Source organism: Prionailurus bengalensis, chromosome C1, assembly GCF_016509475.1.
Source record: "Prionailurus bengalensis isolate Pbe53 chromosome C1, Fcat_Pben_1.1_paternal_pri, whole genome shotgun sequence".
Lineage (NCBI taxonomy): Eukaryota > Metazoa > Chordata > Mammalia > Carnivora > Felidae > Prionailurus > Prionailurus bengalensis.
In genome coordinates this window covers 17,001,228-17,027,414 of record NC_057345.1, presented here as the reverse complement: position 1 = coordinate 17,027,414, position 26,187 = coordinate 17,001,228, and the positions used below count along the sequence as shown (strand labels likewise).

General features: G+C 38.7%; 1 protein-coding gene across 4 annotated transcripts in view; it reads right to left on the bottom strand.

Annotated features, from left to right (window-relative positions):
* The window catches only part of KDM1A (lysine demethylase 1A), a 63,032-nt gene that overhangs the window by 5,170 nt on the left and 31,675 nt on the right, over nucleotides 1-26,187 (bottom strand). For 2 of the 4 annotated variants that reach the window (XM_043574064.1, XM_043574067.1), the window contains 12 exons: nucleotides 23,150-23,228; nucleotides 22,482-22,574; nucleotides 21,382-21,488; nucleotides 19,466-19,547; nucleotides 18,667-18,761; nucleotides 11,120-11,131; nucleotides 8,516-8,658; nucleotides 8,053-8,143; nucleotides 6,696-6,830; nucleotides 5,438-5,511; nucleotides 4,410-4,521; nucleotides 1,113-1,245 (listed from right to left, as the gene is read on the bottom strand). In XM_043574064.1, coding sequence (XP_043429999.1) covers nucleotides 1,113-1,245; nucleotides 4,410-4,521; nucleotides 5,438-5,511; nucleotides 6,696-6,830; nucleotides 8,053-8,143; nucleotides 8,516-8,658; nucleotides 11,120-11,131; nucleotides 18,667-18,761; nucleotides 19,466-19,547; nucleotides 21,382-21,488; nucleotides 22,482-22,574; nucleotides 23,150-23,228 — 1,156 coding nt within the window. The remainder of the gene's footprint in view (nucleotides 1-1,112; nucleotides 1,246-4,409; nucleotides 4,522-5,437; nucleotides 5,512-6,695; nucleotides 6,831-8,052; nucleotides 8,144-8,515; nucleotides 8,659-11,119; nucleotides 11,132-18,666; nucleotides 18,762-19,465; nucleotides 19,548-21,381; nucleotides 21,489-22,481; nucleotides 22,575-23,149; nucleotides 23,229-26,187) is intronic. The other 2 variants (XM_043574066.1, XM_043574068.1) reach the window with 1 other exon arrangement.

Below are 26,187 nucleotides of genomic sequence, written 5' to 3'. Positions count from 1 at the left end.
CAATACCTCTCCACTGTGGTTAGGAGCTTACTAAAGGACCAGAACAGAAGACTGGTGCAGAGCGTGCTATTCTTGAGAATGTACTGTGATGCCTCACTCGCCAGAGCAGGAATAAAGCTCAAAGTTGACCACAGAAAAGGCACTGAAAATAGGTTAATATTATTTTTCCTCATTTGTGTTTGAATTTTTTCTGCAATCGATACCTACTTATATAATTTCAAAAAATATATAGATAGCTCAAAATTGGTATGAAAGCTCAATTCATGTCTACTTTCTCACTGTTCTTAATCTGCCTGCAAATGGCTATTTAAAAGCTATAGGTCTTAACATCAGCTAGAAGCTGCATATGAAGGGAAAATTAAATGGAAACTGGTTTCAGTGGTTGTTTAAAAACAAAACAAAACAAAATCTGTGGTAAACTCTGCCATTCTAGAAAACGGGCCATGAAGGGCAAGCAAGGTTGATGGCCACATCTCCACTTGTCATGAGGGCCCTGGGAGAGGGGAGTGGGGTGACTAGCTATCATCAAGAGTTCTAGACTATTAATTCCAAAGGTGGGTGGACAGCGGGTTCTCTGTACTCAACATTAAATGTTCCCTGAAACCAGCAACAGTGAGCATTGAGCCGCCATGGGAATCACAGGGCAATTCCAGCTTTGAAGTCATCTTATTAGCAGATTGCTCCTAGAATCAGAAACCAGCCTGAGCTGTTAGCCCACATGGACAGGAATGGATCCAAAGATCAAGACGCAGACGGTGAAGGTGAAATACAAGGGGTGGGGCCCACTGTGTCTAGAGGCCAAAATCCTGGTATTTAAGAATACATTCAGCAAAATGAGACCTAAATTCACTGGCTATTGTTACCGTACCAAAGTAATTTGCGTACAGATTGGAAACTAAAACTTGCCTCCGTTTTTTGGCTTACACAATGATGGGATCAGAATGTCAGAGGCTCTACAAGGGCTCAATCCTTTTGTAAATGCAAATTTTTAAAAATCAGGAGTCCTAGCTTACGCAACATTTGATGAGGAAACATTTTTTCTGTAGGTCAAACTCAACAAAAGATCAGTTTCAGAGTAAGAGGTTTGTCTTATCAGCGAAGCAGTGACATACCTGAAGCTGTGTACCGAACCTGCCGCACGGCTGTATTCAGTTTAATGTCTAGGCCTTCTGCTAAAGCCACAGGCACACAAGAGTAGCCATTCCTCACTGTTAGGTGGCTGCCAGTAAACTCAAAGTCATCATCCTAAAAGGACAGAAAAGGACATACATCCATGTTGTCTTAATTTATGCCAAATATACGGAGTTCTGTAAGATCAACACTGAAAAACACTAGTTGGTGGAGAAGTCAGTATTCTAAGGCAGAAATTAAAACTACCACTCAGTCATCAACTACAGCTGCCCCAGACAAGACAAGATGCCAAAATGTCCCTAATGGCCGTATCTGAGAGAGTTTTCTCCTCACAGTCCTATACCCCATTCCTCAATCCAGACTGTGCAAAGGGAGGTGGGATCTCATGAAGAAAGATGATTCAATACATTTAGATGATTAGTCTGTTTGGCTTTTGAACACATTACAGATTTGGTAGGATGTCAGATTCACCATCCTAATTACATTTTCTTTTACCTGAGAACAAAATCAGTTTTTATTTAATAAACTTAACAAGTTTGAAAGATGAGGAAGACTTCCAAAACTCAAGGTGGTCAAACTAGATGAAAATCTGGGATTATAAAGAATGGCCCAAGATGATCCATATAGTGAAGAAGTCAACATTTGATCTGGAAGAATTCCCAAAATGATCCTATTTCTTTGAATTTACTGGAAATTTTTCTATATAGAGAAATTCTTGAAGGCTAGTCATATTTTCTAATCTTATGAACTTTCTGGGGGAAAATAGCATGATTCTTTCAAATTAGACAAAAATACTGGGTTGGCAGAACTCACAACTTAGTGACAGATTTATCTGCTCTCCATACCAGTCAGTTCAAAACATTCAAAATTTAATAAGATGACAAATGGGTACATATTGACACTTCAAATGATAAATCAGTGACTAGGAAAGGTCTAATTTAGTATTTACATGAAAGAAAAGAAACTGGGAATTCTGTAGGATTTTTACCACTAGCAAGTCCAATCCTCACTATAATTCAAATACTGAAGAATAACAAGGGTATAACCTAAAGATTAAGAATTCAAACCAGTTTTACTAGGAAAATGTACAATGAAAATACAAATATCTAAGTAAAAATATAATACTGACTTCTGTAGTCTTCGGTCTGGTCAAAGTCTGAGATTTGGAGATTAGTCCATTCAGGATCCAAAAAGCCCTCTGACTTCTCACCAGTTCAAGAGTAATTCACACTTAAAATACATAAGAATAATTCAACAAGGGCCGCCTGGGTGGCTTAGGTAGTGGAGCGTCTGACTCTTGATACCTGCTCAGGTCGTGATCTTGCTGTCGTGAGATCGAGCCCCATGTCAGGGCTCTGTGCTGAGCATGGAGCCTGCTTGGGATTCTCTCTCTCCCGCAAAATAAATAAAAACTTAAAGAAAAAAAAAAAAAAAGAAATCGACAAAAGATGTGTAAAACCTGTACACTGAAAACTGTTAAAATATTGCTGAGAAACATTAAAGAAAACCTAAAAAATGGAGAGATATACCATACCATGTTCAAATCCCTATACCAATCAAAATCCCAGAAGGTATTTTTTTATAAAAATCAATAAACTGATTCTAAAATTTTTATGAAAATACAGAAGACTTAAAATAGCCAAAATAATTTTAAGAAATAAAACAAAAAATGTCGGAGAACTTGCACTAATTTCAACATGTATCATAAAGCAATAGTAATTAAGAGCATATGACAGTGGCATACGGATAGACAAATAAATGAACAAGAAGGAGTAACCATAAACAGTCTCACACATGGTCAACAAAGATGCCAAGACAAACAAAGAAAAGGATGGTGTTAGAATTAGATAGCCATATGGAAAAATATGACCCCTAACCTCACTTTTCATTGTACACAAAAATTAAAATGGATCATAAAGAAAACAACAACAAAAAACCAAAATGAATCACAGAGCTAAGTTCATAAAACTTCAGAAAGAAAATAGGAGAAAAACTGGTGATCTAAGTTTAAACAAAAATTTTTCAGGATAAAAAAGCACATAGGCTAAATAAAAGAGTTGAGAAATATGGACTTCATAAAATTAAAAAGTTTTGCTTTTTGAAAGGTACTACTTAGAAAATGAAAAAGGAAGCTATGGACTGGAAGAAAATACTTACAAAACATAAATCTGACAAAGGAATTGTATCCACAATCTAAAGAACATAATGAACTTCTTAAAATTTTTTTTAACATTTATTAAAAAAATTTTTTTTAAACATTTATTTCTTATTGACAGTGAGAGAGCATGAGCACGGGAGGGGCGGAGAGAGGAGGAGACACAGAATCTGAAGCAAGCTCTAGGCTCTGAGCTGTCAGCATAGAGCCTGTCGTGGGGCTCAAACCCACAAACCACGAGACCATGACCTGAGCTGAAGTGGGATGCTTAACTGACTGAACCACCCAGGCGCCCCAACATTTATTTATTTTTGAAAGAGAGAGAGGCAGAGCACGAGCAGGGGAGGGAGGGACAGAAAGAGAAGGAGACACAGCATCTGAAGCAGGCTCCAGGCTCTGAGCTGTCAGCACAGAGCCCGACGTGGGGCTCAAACCCGCAAACCGTGAGATCATGACCTGAGCCAAAGTCGGACGCTTAACCAACTGAGCTACCCAGGTGCCCTAGAACATAATGAACTCTTAACACAATTCAACAAGAGGTCAGACAACCAGATTTTTTTTTAATGGGCAAAAGATCTGAACAGACTTTTCACCAAGGAATAGACATATGAATGGCCAATAAGTACATGAAAAGTTGCTTCACATCACCTATTATTCAGCAAATGTGAAATAAAACCACAATGAAATATTACTATATACCCATTAGAATGGCTAAATTTTCAAAAACTGGCAATACTAAGTATACACAAAGGCTATATTCTGTATGATTATATACCATATGGTTCAATTTATATGTAATTCTAGAAAAAGCAAAACAATAGTGACAGGAAGCAAACCAGGGGTTGTCTTGGGCCAGGAGTGGGAGGGCTGGGAACTGACCACAAAGAGGCAAGAGAGAACTTTTCAGGATGATGGACATGCTCTGTATCTTGATTGTGGTGGTGGTTCACAACCATGTTGGTTTGGCAAAACTTCAAACTGTTCACTTAAAACAGGCAAATTGTACTGTACGCAAATTATACCTCTTAATAAAGCTGTTTAAACACCTACATACAAATTAACAGTTTCTCCTACGAGCTCTCTCAAAGACATACACAACAAAAGAAATGATAATGAAACTTACCTGATCCCAATGTTTAAGGGAGAGTGTAGAGAGAGGTGTGGCATTAGCAAATTCAAGATTTGCAAAATGCCAATCAAGTATCTGTCTGTCTCTTGATGAGAGATACACGTCACTGCAAAATGAAACCAGGAACACAGGTTATTAAAAGGACATCAATACTATTCTCAGTGGGCTGATGTGGATGATCTTAGTATCTGTGAGGGAACCTAAGCCTGGTACTGTGCCTCTTATAAAGAAATTCCTTTATTACTGGTGCCTAGACTGTGCCAAGCTCACTTTCTAAAGCAAATTACTATCAGGCTTCATTTGTCTGAATAAAAGACTTCTTCATATTGGCACCTGTCATTATAAAAGCTTATTTGAAAGCATGATTTTTTTTTTTTTTTTAAACAAGAATGGGTAGCATTCCCAATTACAGAAGAGAGTAGATATATATGTGGAGGCCAAATGTACCATGGACTACAGTATCAGCATACAAGTATTCACTGTCAAAAATTCAATGGAAACACAGTGTAATACTTTCCTAGTCCTCAAAATTATGGGAATTTAAGATAGTACGACCTTCTACCCCACACAAAGAAGACAATATATTTTATTCAAATGTCAGGTCTCGTGGAGAAAGGCTTTTTTTTTTTTTTTTTTAACATTTATTTATTTTTGAGAGACGGAGTGAGACAAAGTGAGAGTGGGGGAGGGGCAGAGAGAGAGGGAGACACAGAATCGGAAGCAGGCTCCAGGCTCTGAGCTGTCAGCACAGAGCCTGACGTGGGGCTCGAACCCACAGACCGTGAGATCATGACCTGAGCCAAAGTCGGACGCTCAACTGGCTGAGCCACCCAGGTGCCCCTAGAAAGGCTCTTTCTAAAAAAATCAATGTATTTAAGTATCTAGGACACTCTTACACATTAAAATTATAATCCATTCATTGGACATAAATAAAAGCCCAGAGTGCTTTATAATTTTCCTTCTAAATATAACAGAAAGAACAGCAGAAGCTCTCTCTCTGAACATCTGCAAGTTTTCCTTACCTTGGGGGATTGGCTTCCAATTCTTGAAGTTTTTCTTCTAGCTTTCCTTGTGTTTCAGCTAATTCATCATATTCCTGATAAAGTTAAGAGAACTGGGTTGATCTTGATGGGTCAGAGACCAACCTGGTCATTTATACCACAAAGTGTAAGGCCTGGACCACATCCCTGTCCAGGTCCTATCTGTAAGGGTGCCTCAGCTTAAGGCTGGATCAGGGCAGGGAGAGGGCAGGCAGGAGGAGGATATAAAGGAATAACATACAACTGTGCTACAAAATCAGAGTGGAAAAGAATAGCAACTACCACTTCCTGTGCATTCACCATGTCCCTAGCATGGGATAAAGCATTTGATTTGATTTTTTTATGTAACTTATTGTCAAGTTAGCTAACATACAGTGTATACAGTGTACTCTTGGCTTCAGGAGTAGGTTCCTGTGATTCATCACTTATATACAACACCCAGTGCTCATCCCAACAAGTGCCCTCCTCAATGCCCATCACCCATTTTCCCCACCCCCTACCCCCACCCCATCAGCTCTCTTTGCCTCCCTGTTCATAACTATTTTTTTTCCTTTCCTTCCCCCATGATCTTCTGATAGGTTTTTCAAATTCCACATGAGTGAAAACATATATCTGTCTTTCTCTGACTGACTTATTTCACTTAGCATAGTATCTTCCGGTTCCATCCACGTTGTTGCAAATGGCAAGATTTCATTCTTTTTCATCGCCGAGTAGCATTCCATTGTGTTATGTATGTATGTGTGTGTGTTTGTGTGTGTGTGTGTGTGTGTGCGTGTGTGCGCGCACACACAATCTTCTTGGGATAAAGCATTTTAGATCCCTTAAAACTGGGAAGTATTAACCACATCACCGATGAGGTGATTAAGGAGTCTAAGGTCCCATGGCTAGGAGAGACTAAGTTAAGGATTTCAATCTGACAGTTTGATATCAAATGACTGAAGTCCATGTCCATTATCATTACTCTAAACTGCCAGGGATAAACTGTGACAAGGAGCTAAACTGAGATTTAAGTAAGTTAAAGGGTGAGATTATGAAAACAAAGTAGAAATTCTGAAGAAAATGCAGATCCCAAACCGAACTAACCCATTCAGTCACCTTGGCTCCTGTTACCAAACCCCTGTCCTTCCTATCATAGGCACCTGTGATTGGCTAGTTGCTCTCCCTTTTCCAAAGTTTCCTAGATCTATACTCTTTTTTAGGACTCCTAGTAAACCCACTCAGGCATGTACGTATACCACACCTTGCACAGGGCAGTCAGATCCCTGTGTTTACTTTTCACTAAGAACTCTGCAGTGATATCTCTGGGTGGCTTGACCTCAGATGCTTCTTTGTATTGCTGATGGAGTTCTTTAATTTTCTCTTTCAAATTTACCATCTAAGAGGGAAAAATACAAATTTACCATTGCAGATAGTGATGTAATCCGTCTCCAAATCGCAGGCTTTGGTTCCTCCCCTAAACTGCTATTATACCAAAACAGGTTATGATGCAAGGTCCTTAGAATTCTTAAATACCTCTTCTACATCATATTTTAGGACAGGGAAAAAATCCCGTATGGCTCAACACAGAGTTATCACATCATTATCAGAGAAGTGAGATCACCTCTATCTTCCAAAACAAATGGAGAACCAGGAGTGTTCCATTAATATATATATAATATACATTATATATACTCATATATATTAATACACATAAATTAACATATATGTTATATATATTTATATTTCCAGGAAAAACAAAACACTACCAATTTAAGTTAAACTTACTGTTTTGGGAGACAAATTGTCACGACTCGTTTTCTAAATTATGTAAAAGGCTAAATAACCATGCAGGACCATCCGAAGCCATTCCTAATGTTAGTTTCTCAGGTTTCTGATGGTATTGGGCCCCACAGCTATCCCACCAGCTGGCCATCCTCTAGCTTCTCTGCTCATTTCACACGTGCCATAATCCACGAAGAGGCTGTGCCACAGACCTCTTCATTTGACAGGATGAATGAAGAAACAAGGCACAGAGTGAGGGAAGAGTCTGGTCACAAAATGCACCCAGATTTTGCATTAAAAAGCTCCCCACAGGGGCTGTCCCACTTCATGGTTTCTTCCTAAGTTGATGTTGTGTTTGCAGCTGGTAGGATCAGGAGAAACAAATGGTTCGGAGTCTGGAGCTGGGTCTCTGGGAAGTGGTGGGAAAGAAGAGCCCTCAACAGACATACCACTGGGGAATAACCCCATACTGGCACCTCAAGCCAAGTAATTATGGCAACAGATTATGGTCCTGGCTGTTGACCTGTTGTCTTCCTCAGTGGGAACTTCACCCCAGCACAGCGAATCTCCCTTTTATCACAGAATCCAGCAGAGGGCACTGGGCTACCTTTGCAACAGCCAAAGGGAACCTGACATAGGAAAGACCTATTTCCCCTGGCAAAAATTTACCAATAATATTGTACTGAAAGACTGACAGAGAAAAACAGTGCCTTTTGTTAGTCACGATTTTCTAAGGGAAAAAAAAAAACTTTTAAATTTCTAAAGGCTTTGCTCCTCCCCCCCCCACTTCCCCCAGCTGATGCAGCTTTAGCTATTAAGAAAATACAAAATTTCACCTTATTAAGAAGTTCTTTCAACTCCTCCTGAGTCTTCACTATCTTCTTCCAATGTTCAATTTGCTCATCTTTGACATGCTTTTCTTGTAACCTAAAAGAGATACTACATATATATGCCTTGGCCACACAGCTAGCTTTGCAGCACAAGACAGGAGCCCATCAAAACCATTCAAGGACATCAAGATTGAACTTTCTAATACTTGGGAACAAGAAAGTTAGCTGGTGGCAAATTATTTTCTAGGTTATGTTAAATATAGTTCAGTACCATAAAAGCTGTGAAGTTTAGAATTGAGAGGGGACTTAAGGATAATTTAATTATTTTAAAAGGTTTTACTTTGGGATTTAATTCACATGAAAATAAGTGAAAACTAGCTGAAATAATACTTGCTGAAAAACTCAAAAACATAAACAGCAAATGTCTAAATGTAATTCACTATATAATAAGCAATATCAAAGTACTTACTGAATGACAACTTCCAATGCCTGCCCAAGGGACACAGGCTTATTATTGAGGACATTGAAGTCGAGCTGATGACTAAGGTAAGATGTAGCTTCCAGTAACCGGTTAAACTCTTGCTCTACCATTTCATCTTTCTCTTTAGGAACCTGAAAACCCGAAATATAGCAGAGTTGGTCCTTACAAAAAGACTAAACATAACCAGCCATGAAAACACAAATGCTCTATAGTTTTTAAAAGGTCAAAATATGTACCTCAAAGGGGGAACCTTTGAGGGCAATGATTCAAACTTTCTTTTCTATGAAGTGGTCGATTTCATTAAATGACATGTGAAATGTTTTGGCCCTGATATTTTCCTATTCTCCCAATTGTGCCATCAGAGCTGGGACTCCACCTCTATAAATAGCCACAGGATTCACACTGGTGCTAATTGGTGCTAACTGGAGTTATGTGGAGCACATAACTGACATGCACTGAGATAAGCTGGGCCGACATGCAAACGACACACTGGAGAAGTCTATGTCAAAAACTATGTCAACACACCTGAGGACCTTCCAGAATAAGGGCAAGATGGAAAAATAAGAAGCCCAAGGTATTGCCTTCCCCTCAAAGATGAATTTCAGGTGGGAGTAGGGAAGAGAAAAGTGAAATTCATGGCTATTAATAAGAACACAATAGCACCTTCATTCTTTTGCAGAGTAACAGTGTTTTATGGCACCAATTAGGTTCAGAATTGAATGTCCAAAGCTCTTAGACTATGACTGACTGAGGTACCAGGTCTGGCTCATTATGTTGCAAGAAGAGAGGAGACTGCAAAGCAGATCATCAAGCTGCAAGACCGTGTTCCTAATCCTTACTGTGCCCCTGCCTATTGATGCCATCAGTTAGTTGACACAAATCCCTCTGCTACTGCTTAATTCTTAGAACCCTAAAGTAAAATGCATCTGCAATTCTCCTGAACTCGTGGTAGCAGCAAGACGGAAAAAGCATAGCTAAGGCAAGCATGTCTAAAGCAAGCATCTTTTGCCAGAATAAACTGGGGCATCAATTGGGAAATGGAAGTTAATATATGGAGTTTCACTTTACAGTCAACCTAAAACTGGTTAGCATTAAAGAAAGTTCTAATAAACACTAAGGCCAAGGAGGAGTGATCTTTTAATCAGAGGTAACTTGTGGACAAGATCATCACAGTAAGACTCTCTCATCTGAAACTCCTTAGTGTTTGCCTTTCCAATTAAACAATTTTAAAGCACTAGTCTCTGCCCCTTTACTGAGGAGTCGCACAGTAACTCTGTAAGATGAGCCATGGTGTGGCAAAAGAATATAGCAGGAAGTACAATCTGAACCAAAACAAGAAAGGGAAAAGGACCATAACTCTCTTTGGGAATTGTAGACACGACACCATAACTACTTATCCAATCAGTCATATTCCAAAGCATCAAATTCCAAAAGGCCACAGATGGGAATGATCAGGAAATCTTTATGAATTTAGAGAATCTTCCTTGGCCTAAGAAATATAAATCCCTGAGAATCTTCCAGCTTATGCTGAGAAATAAGGCAGAGAATCAGGCTTTGGATGTTTGGTGCCCTTTATATATCAGAGTGGTACCTAAGACTTGGTGGATGCAACATATCTAACCTACCCATTCAACTCCATGCCCAAAGAAAGGAGCTCTTAGTGACATCCCTACTTGTTCTGATTCCACAGCATCAGAGCTGATGGAAGAAACCCCCTCTTATCAGGAATTTCATTTACTTTCTCATCAGTTACTTTTCCTCAATGATGTGATGGGTCATATACAGAGCAACTCAAAGCAATGCTGAAATTTTGCTTGGTGTAATTCCTACAATGATGTTACCAAAGACATTTCTAGAAACTCTAAATTTGGTGCTTCTTTAAAAAAGGAAACAATTATATTTTTAATATACGATCTATACAGTTATGAGATCTTAATTGATCACAGATGCAATGTACATGACTGCTTTTCCTGGAGTACAAAATAGTGATATTTCTATACGTGGCTTCAAAAATGCCCAGCAAGAAGATGCTATAGAAGCAAGAGGGACCAGATCACACGTGCCTCTGCAATAGGGCAGAAAGTGCCAATACACAAGTGTGCAAATGGTACAGATTAAAGCTCTTCCAGTGTCAACTGGATGGCTTGCTTCAGACAAGCTTTAATCTTTGTAGCTAGGGTAACAGTCACAATAAGGAAGTTCATACTGAAAAAGTACGCAGCACTCAGGCTCAGTAACTGGGGTCCAGGGTGTGTGGTAGAGAAACATTTAAAGGGACACTGTCAAGGTTAGAGTGACCAAATTTGACCTTTTGTTTCTTCCCTCTGTCTGCTGAGCAGCCCACTTGATTCATAACACTTTCCCCTTTAATCCACCCACACCCCCCACAAAAAAACCTTTTTACATGCGCTTTCAATGACAAAAACTCAAATGGCACCAGCCCAACATATAGGCGCAACTCTACAACAACAAACCAGTGTGAATGTATGATGGAGAGGATCTTTGGAAGGGAAAGATCTAAAGTTTCAAGCTTTTAATGGGTTATTGTAAACAGTGAAGAAAATGATTTGAAAAATTATTAAAAAAAAATACCTTGACAGTGTCCTTTTAACCAGTGCAGCAGAGAGAGAAATAAACTGTAAATAACAGCCCAACAGCCACGTCAAGTTTAGTTTTGTACGACAGCAGTAAAATCAAGGCTTTAAACACATAGCATGACAGAAGCATTCTGTTAGCTCAGAAGCTGCAACCACCAGAGAAATAAGGAACAGACTGTATAGACACCAAAATGGGAAAGTCAAGGCATATAAATGGGCAAAAGAAAAGCAGCTGGTGGGGATTGGGGGTGGGGGGTGGTGAGGGTGTAAAGGGAGATGGTGTCAGAAAGCAGTGAGGAATAAAGCAAAACTCAGTAAAACAGAAAAGGAGAAACACGGAACAGTGACGAGAACAACAAAATTGAACAAACAAACAAACAAACAAACAAACACCAAACCAAAAGATTACTGCCTCCTCTGACTGACAGCAAGGATGACAGACTGCATCTCTGGTCCACTGACTGGGGTCCACTGCTCTAATTCGAGACTCCGCTCTTCAGAATAAGAGAAACAGCACTTAGGCCCCATCCGTTTTCCACCTAGTTAAGCACTTTTAAGACTGTTGCCAGAGAGACCAGGGATAGTTCTGAAACCTGGAGTTTTTCCCCATTAACTTTAAAATTCCACTTTGAAATTTAAGAAATATTTGGAAAACAGCAAATACCTGTCCATTAGGAAATCAACACTGGGAAAAAACCAAAATGCAGTTTTGATATATTTAAATCTTGAATCTGTTTCTAAAATCAAGCTAGTCAGGTATGTTCTACTTGACAATGAAAAGAACTGACAAACCTGAGCAGCCCTTAAGTACCTGTTTCAGGTTACCATCTTCCCCTTGGTGAGAACCCTTGAACTGTTAGTTCCACGAATAGTTGTTGAAAGGAGCTGAAATACTGGCCATCTTTAAACACAAGTCACAATTTTAATTTTACCTGGCCATTCTATTCTAGCTTCTTATACTGCATTCTGAGAAAAGAACCTAGCAAATGATTGCAAAAGGCTAATAAGTACCATGTTTGATGGCAGCTGGATTTCTAGATTACAACATATTAAGAACCTATTAACAACAAATTAAGAAGGAAAAGGATCTCTGATATCATTTTCTAGCAAAGAATCAAACAAAAAGGGTATCACTTGACACAGATCTTTTTTTAAACAGATTTTGATTCCGACTTTTCAGAGCCATTTATTTCTCTATGAAAGGCTCCACACAGCTCCTTCAAACAAGAATCTGGTGAGTCTCACGGCTCTGAATGGGTACAATCTTGATTGCTTTGATCCTGTAGAAATTATATGGAGCATCCCTGAACATGGCTGGGGGAAGAGCAGCCTGTGTATCTAGCCCATGTAGAATAAATTTAAGGAGAACCAAGCGACTTTCTGGATAAGGTCCCTAATCCTGCAAGAAGTCATCTCATAGGAAGGCAGCTCTCCTTAGTTCTACCTCTAATTGCACTGTCATCATGAGGTCTTTAGTAGGTCTTCAAAACACTGTCCATTTCTCTGACTTCCAGTCTGCATAAGTTCTCTAGCAGCAAGGCAGACTGGAGTTATGGGCAGGTAGGTTCTAGACACCCAAAGTTCGGAGATTTAGCCAGAGAAATCCTCAGGAAGAGTAATACAATGAAAAATAGCTATAGTGACCCAATTTGGCCAACAGAGGCTCTGGTAAATCTCTGCTGATACCATTTCCATGCACTTCTAAAATGATGATCAAACGAAAGATTAAGATTAGTACCTTTGGTAAAACCTGGAAGAAAAATTTACACCGGAAGAGTCTTTAATTTAAATTCCCAAATAGCTAAAAGAAAGGAGATATAGCATTATATAATCCCTAAAGGGAGAATAAGAACAACAGGTGTGTCCCTAATCCAAATAAGATTCATTGTGATTCTAGAAATGGAGATGGTTGCCTCCTCCCAATTTTTTACCTCATAAGAAATCTTTAGGAGATGTCATAGACTTCCATAAACCAGTAACTAAGCTGTGTGAAGGCACACACAACATGTCTAAGGAGTTCACTCTAGTAGTTTCTAGCACATAGTAGAGATGCTCCATAAATTTATTAAATGAATAATAAAGTTTGGAAAAGCAAAGTCAGTATTATAACTATATTTGAAAGGAAAGTAACTATTTTACAACTTTAGGAACATTAAAGGCAGGCATGAGATTTTCTGATTTATAAAATGTAAACGAGAAACTACCATTAAAATACTAAAACTATTTCCACAAAGGAATAGGAAGACTGAAAAGGGCAGTAGTTCTGTGTCAAAAGTGTGACTAACCTAATAAGCATCACTGAATGTGAATATAGGCAAAAACTTGGTAAACTGTGGTAGGTACTGAGTATACACCCAATTAATGGCCTTTATAAAAGACCCAGTACTTGTTACCTGTCAAGTATATTTTTCTTCCTCATAACAGTTGAGCCACTCCCAAGGAGAAAACCAAGATCTGTTTCTCCAAGTAACTGAGTCTTTGGGCCTCACTTTGTAAAAAAAAAAAAAAGAAAAACAAAAGAAACAACTCCCTCCCCACCATGGAGACCAGAGATCTTATAATGAATACATAATGCTACACACCGAAGGAATTTGATTAAGGTACCTTTTCATTACTCAAAAAAGCCAAAACAAAAGTCGATTTTAAAGCACCTGAGTTACTAGTTGGTGTATAGGAGATACGGAAAACATTTACAGTTATATTTCTCCCATCTCCCCACCAATCCATGTTTCCAGTATCCTCACTGGTGACTCCCAAAATATTTCTGAAATATGAATTACCCTGTTTCCCAACTATCTCCATATCCAGTTACAACATAGTTCAGAGTTTAACTCCATCATCAGTCAATCTGAGGGCAGCTGTTGTACTGGCTCTGTTTTTATAGGCTCAGAAGACACTTCTATTCATTGCGATATCCTATGTTAGAACCAAATAAGAAAGACCTTGTTCTAGTCATCTGGAGCCATAAAAAAAGCTTCTATCAAAAACAAACACAGAAGCTCAGCAGCCTAGCTGCCAGTGCACAACCACAGACAATAAAGAAGTGAACTCTTTCAGGGATTCTTATGATTGTGATTAAAACAACAAGTTAACAGAGCAAAAACCACTTGCCATGTGATTTTTCTCGCACAGCAGCAAAATGACTAGGTATGGTGGATGTGTTAAGACCGTATTACAAATGATATTTGTCACTCTGAGTTAACTGCTGACTTTGTGTAAGATGAAAATTAATTTCTATGTACTAACAGAACCATCAAATCACCTTCTTTCGCACTGAGGCTGTCCACAAAGAATGAAGACAATCCCATTTCATTCGACAGTTTACTAAAGCAAATCAATGGCTGAGTGAATGTCCACTCTAAGGCGGCTTTGATGCCTCTTTAGTATTAACTATTAAAAGAAAGCTCTTGGAGAAGGAGACTCAGCTGATGCACATAGGCAGCTGGGGTTGCACACACTTATTCCAGCCCCCATCTTCTCTGAAGTACAGGCATGCCTCAGAGATACTGCGTTCAGTTCCAGACCACCACAATAAACTGAGTCAAATGAATTTTTTGGTTTCCCAGTGCATATAAAAGTTTTTTTACACAGTACTGTAGTCTAAGTGTGCAACAGCACTATGTCTACAAAACAATGTACACACATTAGTTAAAAAATACTTTATTGCTAAAAAAAAAAATGCTAACCATCATCTAAGCTCTCAGTAAGCTATAATCACTGTTCACAGATTACTATAACAAATAATAATCAGAAACTCTGAAATACTGTGAGAATTACCAAAACCTGACACAGAGACACAAAGTTAGCAAATGCTGCTGGAAAAATGGTGCCAATACCCTTGCTCTATGCAAGGCTGCCACAAACCTTCAATTTGTGTTAAAAAGGTGGGGGGGGGGGGCAATATCTGTAAGTGTAGTAAAGCAAAGTGCAACAGAACAAGGTATGCCTGTAAGGAAATTTGATCTGGAACACCAGGCAATGTATCTTGGGTTCTACAACGTATTGACTACAATGACCCTATGCAAACACCATGTCTCAGCTTTAGATTCCTCCCCTGCAAAATGAGAGAATGAAGTAACTGACCTACTTAATCCTCAGTTTCTAAAGTCAAGAAACATATTTGCAATTATAAGCAAAATTAATGGAACTAGAAGCTCTTAGCGCCTGTCCCATAAGCCAAAAGCCAATCTACTGTTTAAAAAGTGTCCATTTCTACTTTGAGCTAGACTACTGGGAACAGCAAGATACAGAAACATTAACATGTCTTCTTATGTTTGATTAACTCAAGGCAAACAGGACTCAAAGCTGCAAAGAATTTTCTCCCAAATTTGACAGTGCTTGAAGAATCCTCCTTACTACTCTAGCTATATAGGAACAAACTGACTTAGGCCATGCTTGAGGGGAATACTGGTATACTATCTGGAAACAAATGTCTTTAAAAATGTGTTAAAGTTCCTCTAACACCAAGAAAAGAGATAACCATTTCTCTAGAGATTTCTACTATAAAAAATTCTTTTTACTATCAGAAAGACTAAATAAACCTGTTCTACATTCAGGAGAGTCTAAAGAAAAAGACAACGTGTCTCAACGATCATCTTTGGTTTGGATTCCGTTACTTCTTGAGGATTAATGTAATATCCGCTTCAGAGACTTTGCTTCAATTCATTTCTCTACATTACTGCCTATCTACTTAAAACACCTATCTGCTTTCATCCCTCTGAAGTCCCAACCTACAAATCAGCACAGTAAGCAACACCCTCCACCCTCAACTTCAGCTTTGTATCTTACCCTCACCAGTATAACCTCATCCTCCTTCAGAAACCTCTCCAAGTAAACATTTAAGAACAAAACAAAAAACCAAAAGGGGCACATGGGTGGCTCAGTTAAGTGTCCAGGTCTCTATTTCGTTTTAGGTTATGATCTCACAGTTCATGGAATGGAGTCCCATGTTGGGCTTTATGTTGATAGTGTGGAGCCTGCTTGGGATTCTCTCTGTCCCTCCCTCACTTGTGCTCATGCTCTCTCTCAAAATAAATAAATAAATAAATAAATATTTAAAAAGAAAGAAAGAAAGAAAGAAAGAAACCTGTCTTAAACCTTCCTCTACAACCACGGTAAGTTCTAAGCCATCTTAACCAATGCTTTTTCCCTCCAAATCTCTTTCTATTCTTGCCCTTCCCACTTTCAGAGAGAGTGTCTCTCTCTCACCACCCCCCACCCTTGGCTCTTCTGTAGCAATTTATCCTTTATCTAACCTTGATTTTATGTTAATCTGCCTTGATTTTATGTTACTCATATATGTATCAGTAATATGTTTGTGGTTGGGTCGTTTTTTTTTTGTTTCAGTGGTGGGGGAAGACGGGGAGCACAGATTTTTAAAAACATTGTTTTTTTAATGTTTGAGAGAGAGACAGAGTGAGCAGAGGAGGGGCAGAGAAGGGAGACACAGAACCTGAAGCAGACTCTTGGCTCTGAGCTGTCAGCACAGAGCCTGATGTGGGGCGCAAACTCAAAAACCATGAGATCATGACCTGAGCCGAGGTTAGACACTTAACCAACTGAGTCACCCAGGAGCCCAGGGGGAAGCACAGATTTTAATGACACTTACAATTCCGGATGTTCTTAGGTTCATAAAATATCTGAAGTCACTAGAATTTAAGACCCTTGAGGGCAGAGAATAGTCAATGCTGAGAACAATGCCAGATCTTCGTAAATATTTAATAAATACTTGATTGACTGTGATTGCTTTAAAATACCCCAGACTAGGGGACCCTGGGTGGCTCAGTCAGTTGAGCATCCAACTCTTGATTTTGGCTCAGGTCATGATCCCAGAGTTACGGGATTGAGCCCCATGTCAGCTCTGTCTCCCTCCCTCCCTCTGCCTCTTCTCTGCCTTGCCCCAGCTCACTCTTAAAAAAAAAAAAAAAGAGAGAGAGAGAGAGAGAGAGAGAGAGAGAGAGACAGAGAACTTAACAGATGCAACAAGACTGGAATAAGTTTATTATATTATACTATTCTACTATTTTTTTTTCTTAAAGATTTTATTTTTAAATAATCTCTACACCCAAATTAGGGCTTGAACTCACAACCCCAAGATAGAGAGTAGCATGCTCCACTGACTGAGCTGGCCAGGTGCCCCTGCTTTTGTATAGGTTTGAAAATTTCCATAATAAAAAGCTGGGAAAAAATCATCTGTGTACATGTCCCACTAGACTGTAGGGTCTTATATTCCACAGACTGTCTTATTCCTCTCTATAGCCTTTACAGATCTTTACAGTGTAACGAAAGTTTACTGAATGGTTTTTTTGTTTTGTTTTGAGAGGAGAGTGCACACCTCTGCGTAGCGTGCGTGTGTGCACACACGTGTGCACACACGCAGGAGGGGCAGAGGGAGAGACAGAGTCTTAAGCAGTCCCTGCACCCAGTGCAGAGCCTGACATGGGGCTTGATCTCACAACCAAGTAAGATCATGACCTAAGCCAAAATCAAGAGTAAGACACTCAACTGAGCCACGCAGGCACCCCAGAAGTTTACTGAAATTTTCTTTTTCTCTGAATTGCTGAGTTAACCTCTACTTCCTCCTTTTTTTCTTGCTCATTCTATTTTGTTTATGCTGCCAGAGGCTAACCTGCGCCCCCCAAACAAGCCCTGGGAGGAATCTGAACCCAGACTGATGTGAACGGGAGCCAAAGCATTCCCTGAAAGTCTGTCTTCTTCTGATATGAACCCCATAAAACCTAAAGGCTTTAGTGAGGATGTACATGGAACTTAGACTAAATTCAAGAGTTGGGACCTTACCCTTTTTAGCAACAATAGCTAAACTATATGCATATCGAATCTTCCCTTCCTCAAAATATAATGATGCTTATATCCCCAGAATTATAAACTTCTTCATTCTTGATAGGGGAAGAGTTAGTAAAAATTTTTGAATACAAACTTTTGAATTTCACCCACCCTCCAAAATTAGGACTCACTTATAGTCTAAGCCTCTCAACATAATTGTTAAACTACTCTCACTCTCCATAACAAACATCACTTCCACACTATTACCTGCTAAGTATGGAAGCTCCTATGCCTCTGGTCAACAAATACTTTAATCTACCTAAGCATCTGAGTTCAATATCACCAGCTGGTTATTAGCTCAACAAAATCTTGAACCTACACACACAAAACTGAAGTCATAAAGAGCACATAGAGCTAAAGCACATGATGGAAGGCACAATACAAGGAAACGAAGAATCAGGCGTCAATTCCACAGGTCTCTTAGAGTAGGTGGCCACAGCCAAACAAAAAAATTACCTGTCTACCTAGCCTTCATTAAATGTCTAAAGATAAATGCCTAAATAGGCATGCAAATTTGCATTTATACAGTAATAATCCTTTCCTATATAGCTCAGAGTTAAGGAACAATCAGAATATCACATCATTTCTACCTTTGGCCCATACTGGTATGTGTGCACGTTCATCCACACATTTCCCCCACATTGTTGTTTTCAACTGAACCAAATAAATTTTGAAAAGTTCTGTTTGTCCTCAACTTACTGCTTGTCCATTGGCTTCATAAAGTGGGCATTTTTGCTTGATCTTGGCCAGTTCCATATTTACTTGTTTGCTGACCACAGCCATGGGATTCCCTCCTAAAAAAAACTCAAACTATTATATTCAACACAACTATGAAAAGAGAACAAAAAATCGAAGCAAAAGTATTTTTACTAAAAATTTAAAATACTCAAAGCTTAGGGTACGTGAATTATAGATCAAAAAATGCCCAAAGTAAATGTAGGATATATGAAATATGTAAGATAAGCGTAAAGAAGGAAAAAAACCCCATGTTAGTTAACATTTTATTATAGATCCTTCTAGATTTTGTGTGCATAAAATTAGAGACATACACACACTAAAGGATCATAACACATGTATTGTTTTGTAATCTTCTTTCAACTTAGCAATAAACTGGCCATCATTTCAGGTTAATACACGGCTACATAATTTTTAGTGGCTGTATAGTTCACTTTGTATAATAATTTAATCTTCACAACTATGGGTTCTAATGTTTTGCTGTGCCACATGTAAAAAGCTCCAAACAACACGGTTCACTTGTCATTTTCTTGGGATAATTTCCTAGAACTGAATCTGCTAATAGGTCAAAACATGTACAATTTAAATTTTGCATATAGTGATGTACCTTTTCAGGAAGACTATTTGTCAATCTACCTCTTATGAACACTAAGAACAGTATCCTAAACCAAAATATCTTAAAGCCACATTTACGGCTTTAAAACAGAAGCTTGATAATGAGTCTCAGACCTTGTTTAACAGCACACAACTAAGGACTACTTACCAAGACCTGTTACTACCATAGCTCCAAGATCAGCTACATAGTTTCCCTTGCGAAATGTAGCCACTCGTCCACCCACTCGATCCTGTTTTCAGAAATTAAATGGCTAAAATCATCAATTCTATTTTAACCATGAGAACCTGGCATGGTACCATCCCAGGCCTCTTTTATAATTTAACAAGGTATAGTTTATACATAGCATGCAGTGTGGGCACCATGTGCAAACAAAGTTTAACTATTTGAGGGAGTGGTAGGTTAATGAATGACACAGAATTAAGTGACAGGGGATAGAAAACAATTTGACAGCCAGAGATACTATTTAGCTACAGCTGCTATTCTCTCTCTACCCAGCTGTCTCTAATACCATTTACTATACAGGCTGACCAAGGGCCACTCACACAGAAAATATCTGTTCACAAATTGTAACGTAGCACTGAATGCCATCTTTCTACCACCATGTTCTGACTCTTGCCCTTCATCCCCTAAGTCAGCTGGGAATGACAGATGACTTCAACAAATGATTCTCCAGTGCAGCCCCATGCCCAGGGGCAGGGTGTCTACTGAGCATAAACTTGCGACAATAGCTCTCATTCCTCAACAGGCCCTGGTTTATCTCTGCTGACCAGGGAGGTTCCATGGGAAAAATTACTGAGCTGTAGTGATACTTCAATCATGGATATTATGAGAATACTCTGTAACCTCCAAATAAACAAAAGTAAAACAAAAACCTGTCAGCTAGATTAGGACCCTGCATGGGTAGGGATCATAATGATCCCATTATTCATCACTGTATTGCTAGTACAAAGGGCAAGAGGGCACACAAATGTTTCCTGAATTACCTATATTTAGTAAGACCACATAAAAATTATTCTGATTTCTTCATACTCTATTTGAAAAGAATATTTTAAAAAATTAGCAATAAAAAGCAACCTAGATTGTACTGCACAAAACATTTTGAAAGCTTCTATAAAATTTTAGATTTTTAGGGGCGCCTGGATGGCGCAGTCGGTTAAGCGTCCGACTTCAGCCAGGTCACGATCTCGCGGTCCGTGAGTTTGAGCCCCGCGTCGGGCTCTGGGCTGATGGCTCAGAGCCTGGAGCCTGTTTCCGATTCTGTGTCTCCCTCTCTCTCTGACCCTCCCCGTTCATGCTCTGTCTCTCTCTCTGTCCCAAAAATAAATAAACGTTGAAAAAAAAAATTTAAAAAAAAAAAAAAAAAAAAAAAAAAAATTTTAGATTTTTAGGTTACCCGAGAAGTGTTTGTCTTATTGTTCTTTTTTAAATGGTGTAAGCCCAGGGAGGCCTTTAAGCCACTGGAAGATAACTAAATATCAAAAATTACCCATGAAAATAATCTGAATAGTAGCATCTTAATTTGATGTTCTTTTTTCCCCCACTCTGTGCCATCATCCCTTTCCTCCTTCAATTTCCATTTCTCTTTCTAGGACAAATGATAAGGGAACCAATATATCTGGCTTCATCAGGCCCTCAAGACAGCTGCTGCCTGAGAAGCACCTGAGAAGCACCTGAGAAGCACCTCTTTTACTATTAAACAGGGAACACAATTCACTATGTTCCACACTAAAAATAACTGCCACCTGCACAGGGTACATCCACGAAGGCCCAAAATTTGAAAGCTAACTGCAAGAAACAATGACTTGAAAATATCCATCAAAGGGCTATATGGACCATTCACAAACTCTAAATACTCACTGAACACCTTTCAAAGCTTTACTGTCAAAAATGCTTTATCCAATATACTAACACTATCTAAAACACTTTGAGTACTATATAAGTCAGTTTGGTTTAGTTCAAGTTGTAGGATTCATTAATTTGCAACAGATAATTTCTTATTGCACTGACGAATACCTATCATATTTCTATTAGGTTAGCTTCTAAACACAAAATAAAATTCTTACCCTGGCTTCCAAAAGTGTAACATCCATTCCGAAACTTTGTAATTGACGAGCTGCTGCCAAGCCAGAGACCCCAGAGCCTATGATAATTACCTTTCCTGTCTTTTTAGCTAAAAGTAAAAAACAAAAATTACAATATTTGGTCGTAGGTTTAAGAATTTGTATTCATCATTTTTTTAAATCATGAAAACCTCTAGGTTCTTAACATATCATGATGTCTTACCAAGTAAACAATTCACTTATTTTCAAAATAGAGAAACTAACACAAATAAGCAAATATCTGAAACTTATAAACTTTAATCCAATGTTAAAAATTTATAAATGAAATCCTTTAAACATTAACTTTCTCAATACACCTCAATCATCTGCTTTGGTATCTGTGACTGGTTAACTTATGACTATCTGTTTCATTTACTTCCCAATTATACTAGGACAATTTGAGTAGCCAATTTATTCTTAAAGCTGTTTTCTTTCAGCTCTACTTCTGCAGTCCTTAGTATCTCTTTTTGCAGAATTATTAAAGCATCAAAAATAAATAAATATATCTGTTAATTCTCAAAATATCCCTATCTCCTGGATTCCTGGCAGTATAAAGAACTGGTCAATGAGAGAAAACCTCAAATCTCTGCTTTCATAACAGACTTCTCTTGTTTTTAACAATTTTTTTTTTAATGTTTATTTATTTTTGAGAGAGAGAGAAAGACAGTGTGAGTGGGTGAGGGGCAGAGAGAGAGGGAGACACAGAATCCGAAGCAGGCTCCAGGCTCCAGGTTCTGAGCTATCAGCACAGAGCCCGATGCGGCACTCACAAGTTGCGAGATCATGACCTGAGCTGAAGTCGGACATTTAACCGACTGAGCCACGCAGGCGCCCCAACAAATTTTGTTTTCTGATTTTTCTTAAATTTGAAATTCAGAATCTTTCACTAAAGTACACCTGTCAGACCAGAAACTACAAGAAATGCACATTTATGAAGAGATTTTACTTTAAATCTCTTTAGACTAAGAAATTAAAAAAAAAAAAATGCTAAAAGCCTCCTAGAAATAAAACAGAGTCCTAGAATTGTAACTTAAGACCACGAAGTCCGCTGGCCAAGTCCTTACTTGGTAGGGGTTTTATCCTTTTGTAGATGCCGAAGTTGATAAGACCGTGACGCTCTAAATAACTGTGAACTCGGTGGACAAGCACAGTGTCACCTACGGAATAAATGGATTTTACAACATATTTATATTTTAGGCAGCTTAAACAGAAAGCTCTTTAACTCTTCTGTTTTTCCATCATGAAGTTATTCTGTAGTACATATTATCCACGAGCCTCAGATAATGTGACTCCTTTAGAAAAGTGATTCCTAGCATGTTAGTCTATGATGTAGTCCAAAATGCATATCATAGAATTTGCTATTTTAAAGAAGGACAATACGCTATAGATGAAATAAAGGATAAAACCAACCTTTTAAAAGTAGTATTATATCAGTTACTTTGGCAAAAATTTTTCAAGACTTTGTTGGTGGCAAGTGGAAAATGAGAAAGCCAGACAGACAGCCAATCAAATGTCAACAAGGTACGCCATGGATTAAAGTTGAAATGTAGTCCTTGGGAAATTATTAGCAATCTCTTGAACTTACAATGTAAAAACTAATAATTAAAAACACATAATAGTTTTCTATAAGGCTTATTTTTGCATAGCACAAGGCAAAGATGGAAATATGAGTGAAAAACTCATTATCAGCGAACTATAAGCCAAAACTAGTCCCACTAAAAACACCACTTACTGTTGTAAGGCGCTTCTAATTGTTGAAGAGTAGCCTCAAAGGTCAGCTGAATCTTTGGATTATCCAACCACAACTGCAACTGTATTTAAATGATAGAAATTTTATTACACAAGCAGACATAAACTTTAAAATATCTTTTCAACTTTAAGGCCTCAAATATACACTTTCCTTTCATTGAAACAGTGAGGGTTACATTCCTGACAAACTGATAGAACACAAAGCCAGGTCAAATAAGTGAATTATTGAAGAAGCTGGAAGATGGCACAAAAACAGACACATAGACCAATGGAATAGAATAGAGACCCCAGAGGTGGACCCACAAATGTATGGCCAACTAACCTTTGACAAAGCAAGAAAGAATATCCAATGGAAAAAAGACAGTTTCTTTAACAAATGGTGCTGGGAGAACTGGACAGCAACATGCAGAAGAATGAAACTAGATCACTTTCTTACACCATTCCCAAAAATAAACTCAAAATGGATGAAGGCCCTGAATGTGAGACAGGAAACCATCAAAACCCTACAGGAGAAAGCAGGAAAAAAACCTCTCTGACCTCAGCCGCAGCAATTTCTTACTCAACACATCTCCAAAGGCAAGGGAATTAAATGCAAAAATGAACTATTGGAACCTCATCAAGATAAAAAGCTTCTGCACTGCAAAGGAAACAATCAACAAAACTAAAAGGCAACCAGCGGAATGGGAAAAGATTATTTGCAAATGACATATCGGATAAAGGGCTACTAGTATCCAAAATCTACAAAGAACTCACCAAATTCCACATCCGAAAAACAATCCAGTGAAGAAATGGGCAAAAGACATGAATAGACACTTTTCTAAAGAAGACATCCAGATGGCCAACAGGCACATGAAAAGATGCTCAACGTCACTCCTCATTAGGGAAATACAAATCAAAACCACACTGAGATACCACCTCATGCTGGTCAGAGTGGCTAAAATGAACAAATCAGGAGACTACAGATGCTGAAGAGGATGCGGAGAAATGGGAACCCTCTTGCACTGTTGGTGGGAATGCAAACTGGTGCAGCTGCTCTGGAAAACAGTGTGGAGATTCCTCAAAAAATTAAAAATAGATCTACCCTATGACCCAGCAATAGCACTGCTAGGAATTTACCCAAGGGATACAGGAGTGCTGATGCATAGGGGCACTTGTACCCCAATGTTTATAGCAGCAATTTCAACAATAGCCAAATTATGGAAAGAGCCTAAATGTCCATCAACTGATGGATGGATAAATGGAACGTGGTTTATACATACAATGGAATACTACTTGGCAATGAGAAAGAATGAAATCTGGCCATTTGTAGCAATGTGGATGGAACTGGAGAGTGTTATGCTAAGTGAAATAAGTCATACAGAGAAAGACAGATACCATATGTTTTCACTCATATGTGGATCCTAGGGAAACTTAACCGAAGACCAGAGGGGAGGGGAAGGGGAAAAAAAAAAAAAGTTACAGAGAGGGAAGGAGACAAACTATGAGACACTCTTAAATACTAAGAATACCCTAAGAACTGAGGGTTCTAAGAACTGAGGAACTAAGAACTAAGAATACTAAGAACTGAGGGTTGATGGGAGGTGGGGGAGAGGGGAAAGTGGGTGATGGGCATTGAGGAGGGCACCTGTTGGGATGAGCACTGGGTATTGTATGGAAACCAATTTGACAATAAATTATACACACACACACATATAATTTATATATATATATATAATGAAGAAGCTGCAAGATATTTAGCCTAAAAAAAAAAAACAAAAACAAAAACAAAAAAAAACCTAGTAACTTGCCAGTATCATACAGCTGACAAGGACCAACTCAGTTACATGACTCTGGAGATACTGAGCAGGTAAAATCCACAAAATCAGGGGCACCTGGGTGGCTCAGTTGGTTGAGCATCTGACTCTAGCTCAGGTCATGATCTCACACTTGGTGAGTTTCAGCCTGGCTCTCTGCTGTCTGTGCAGAGAGCCTGCTTCGAATCTTCAGTCCCCACCCCACCCCACCCCACCCCACCGCCAGCTCCCTGCTTCTGCTCTCTCAAAAATAAACAAACATTTAAAAAAATCCACAAAATCAGGGGCACCTGGGTGGCTCAGTCGGTTGAACGTCCGACTTTGGCTCAGGTCATGATCTTACAGTTAGTGAGTTCGAGCCCTGCGTCAGGCTCTGTGCTGACAGTCAAATCCTGGAGCCTGCTTTGGATTCTGTGTCTCCCTCTCTCTCTGCCCCTAGCCCACTCGCATTCTGTCTCTGTCTCTCTCAAAAATAAATAAACATTAAAAAAAATTTGTTTTTCAAATCCACAAAATCAAATGATCAATTAGATATGCAGAGGTGGCAGGGGGAGGGGGGAAGAGATGCCAAGGATATTCCAGTTTGGGGCTTGTACAACTAAATGAGTTGGTATGTTACTCACTAAACGAGGGCCACTCAAAGAAGGGATAATGAGTTTAGTTTCAAGACAACCAAAAAGAGATACAAGACTAGCATCTAGATAAAGAGCTAGGGTTCTTAAGAGAGTTAAGGTCTGGAGCCATTTGCTTATGGGTGATAAATGAAGCCAATGTGCAGAAGAGGGGTCTTAGAGCAAAAATACACCAGAGGCAGGAAAAGACTGTAAGGAGCCTTAAGGAACTCCAACCAGTTCACAAAATGGCCTTTTTTTTAAAAGATAAGACTACAAGGCTGTCAGAGAAGACAAACAACCAGGTAGGCAGGAGAAAAAACAGAATACTGTGTTAAACTAAGTGTGTTTAAGAAGAAGGGAGTGGTCAATTATTTCAAATACTGCTGAAAAAGCAGTAAGATGGGGAATGAAAAATATTATGGTACCATCAATAGACTCTAACATAAATGCTCTTCAAACTGAATACACATCTGTAAAAATGCAAGACCAACTAAATACCACCATATTTAAGTCTTAGCTAAAAATTAACTGCTCCACAAAGTTCAACAAAGAAATGTGGTTCTGTATAAATAAATATAATTACAAAGGGATATGACCAAATTCATAAGCACCCT